Consider the following 2,342-nt stretch of genomic DNA (forward strand, 5'->3'; position numbering starts at 1 on the left):
ATAACGTGTAAATTATTGTGAAATATATCGTGTATATATCATCTCGCCTGTTGAAAACTCTAAAATAGTGGGACATGATATGGCGTGATGTCTGAAAATCACTTACCAGAGACGACATTATGTCGGAGACTACCTGTTTCTCTACTTCCATCTTTCCCTTTTAGATAAAAATAAATAAATAAATTCCGTCATAATTTAGCATACGTCGAACGAAACCAACTCGACTCCTTTAAAAAGTCACTCTATGCTTGGAAACAGCGTTGTGACGTTGTCTTTGCTCTGTTTAGTTTGTCGACGTAATCGACAAACACGGATAAAAAGTATTTGAGTTGTTTCATCCGTGTGCGCAAGCTTCGATGATCAATCATCGCGTTGACGGATTGGGATTGGGTATCGGTGGAAGCATTATTTAAAGTCGAGAAGTGTAGAGTAAAGAGGCACCAAAAATGGCGGAGGGCGGGGATTTCAAGTGTATCCCAGTAATTGATATGCAAGAATTTGAAGGTGAAGAGCAGTATAGGAAACTGAGAGAAGCGTCCGAGGAATGGGGTTGTTTCAGGATCGTCAACCACAATATCCCTGTAGGACTGATGACAGAAATGAAGAAAGTGGTGAGAGATCTGCTTGACCTTCCCATGGAAATCAAAAGGCGCAACACCGATGTGATTGCCGGCAGCGGCTACATGGCACCAAGTGATAAAAATCCTCTTTATGAGGCCTTGGGTCTCTATGATTTGGGATCCCCTCAGGCTCTGCGTGACTTTTCTTCTCAATTGGATGCCTCTCCTCACCAAAGGTTTCTTTCTTTTTCAAATCTTCTCTGTTTCTGCTAGATAGATAGATGTTCATCCGAAAAATATCTGTTTTTTTTGAAGTCAACTCTATCGAATCTTATATTGGCAGGGAGATACTAGAGATGTACGCTCAAGCAATACATGATTTGGCCCTTGATTTCGGGCGAAAGTTGGCAAAAAGCATGGGGTTGGTTACCGATTTGTTCAAGGATTGGCCTTGCCAGTTTAGGATAAACAAATACAACTTCAGTCCCGAAACTGTTGGATCAACTGGTGTACAAATTCACACAGATTCTGGGTTTCTGACTATACTTCAGGATGATGAAAATGTTGGTGGTCTTGAAGTAATGGACAAATCTGGTGCATTTGTATCGGTCCGTCCATGGCCAGGCACTCTCCTTGTCAATCTTGGGGACCTTGCTAAGGTAATCAGGCGATCCCATCTCATCCGTTCATTGATCTTGCATAAAATTTAATTCAGAAAACTTGTCATTAATAGTACTGTTAATGGTTGATATGTTGATCAAGGTATGGAGCAATGGAAGGTTTTGTAACGTGAAGCATAGAGTACAGTGCCAAGAAGCTAGCATCAGAGTGTCTATTGCCACATTTCTCTTGGGACCGAAGGAGGCAGCGGTTGAAGTCCCACCGGAACTCGTGGATGCCGAACACCCGCGTCTCTACGTCCCTGTTACTTACGAAGATTATAGAAAACTCAGACTTGCAACAAAATTGCAAGCGGGTGAAGCCCTCGAACTGATGCGCGCCCACACTTGATCGATCATGGCATGCATGCATCTCCTCACTACCATTTATATAATATATATTTATGTTCGCATGAGAATTGTTAGATTTGCGAGTTATGTAACTTAGCTAGGAAAGGAAGGCAAAAAAACAGGGCCTAATTAATCCGGAGCCAAGTTATGTGCACGCATATCCGTGAAAGATGCTTGGTGTTAATGGTAATAAAATCGGTACAAGGATGAGAAAGGTTTGGATTAATGATCAAGCAGTCTAACTAGATCATATCAATCTGTTATTCTGAAAATACTGTTAACTGAATAATAGATTGATTATTATTAATAATGTTAGATTCTTAATTTTGATAATCCTGTTGAATTAAATGCGACTTGTAAGTTGTGTTGATGTATTTTGGGGTGAGATTGTTTTGGATTAGAGTAATTCTACTTACAAGTAGATTGTGCTGAGAACACACCCTCTACACCTGGCAAGTTTTCATTTGTAAGAACACACCCTTTGCTCTCTCTTCATCATCTTTTCCCTCTCTTTCAATACATAGATGATAGAACCTCACCTCCATACCCTTCTCTCTCTCTCTCTCTCTCTCTCTCTCTCTCTCTCTCTCTCTTTTTAATTTTTTTTTTCTCTCTTTCCATCCTCTTCTCCATTCTCACAATCTCCTTCAGAGTTTACTAAAATTTTCTTTAATTTGCAATTAGATGAAAACAGTAAGTTTGTTGTAAGCTCAAAAGCAGGTTATAGATCACTTCTTGCAATCATCCAATTAGATAAAAAAAAAAAAAATAA

The 2,342-nt window shown here is 39.7% G+C and overlaps 1 protein-coding gene across 1 annotated transcript; it reads left to right on the forward strand.

Moving 5' to 3' along the window:
* Positions 1-282: 282 nt before the first annotated feature.
* LOC122292968 (2-oxoglutarate-dependent dioxygenase DAO-like) lies at positions 283-1,796 on the forward strand. The gene is made up of 3 exons (XM_043101556.1): positions 283-796; positions 904-1,219; positions 1,323-1,796. The coding sequence occupies exons 1-3, from the start codon at positions 447-449 to the stop codon at positions 1,569-1,571; spliced, it is 915 nt and encodes a 304-aa protein (XP_042957490.1). The 5' UTR covers positions 283-446; the 3' UTR covers positions 1,572-1,796.
* The last annotated feature ends 546 nt before the right edge of the window (positions 1,797-2,342 follow it).

The sequence above is a fragment of the Carya illinoinensis genome, chromosome 13 (genome assembly GCF_018687715.1).
Source record: "Carya illinoinensis cultivar Pawnee chromosome 13, C.illinoinensisPawnee_v1, whole genome shotgun sequence".
NCBI lineage: Eukaryota > Viridiplantae > Streptophyta > Magnoliopsida > Fagales > Juglandaceae > Carya > Carya illinoinensis.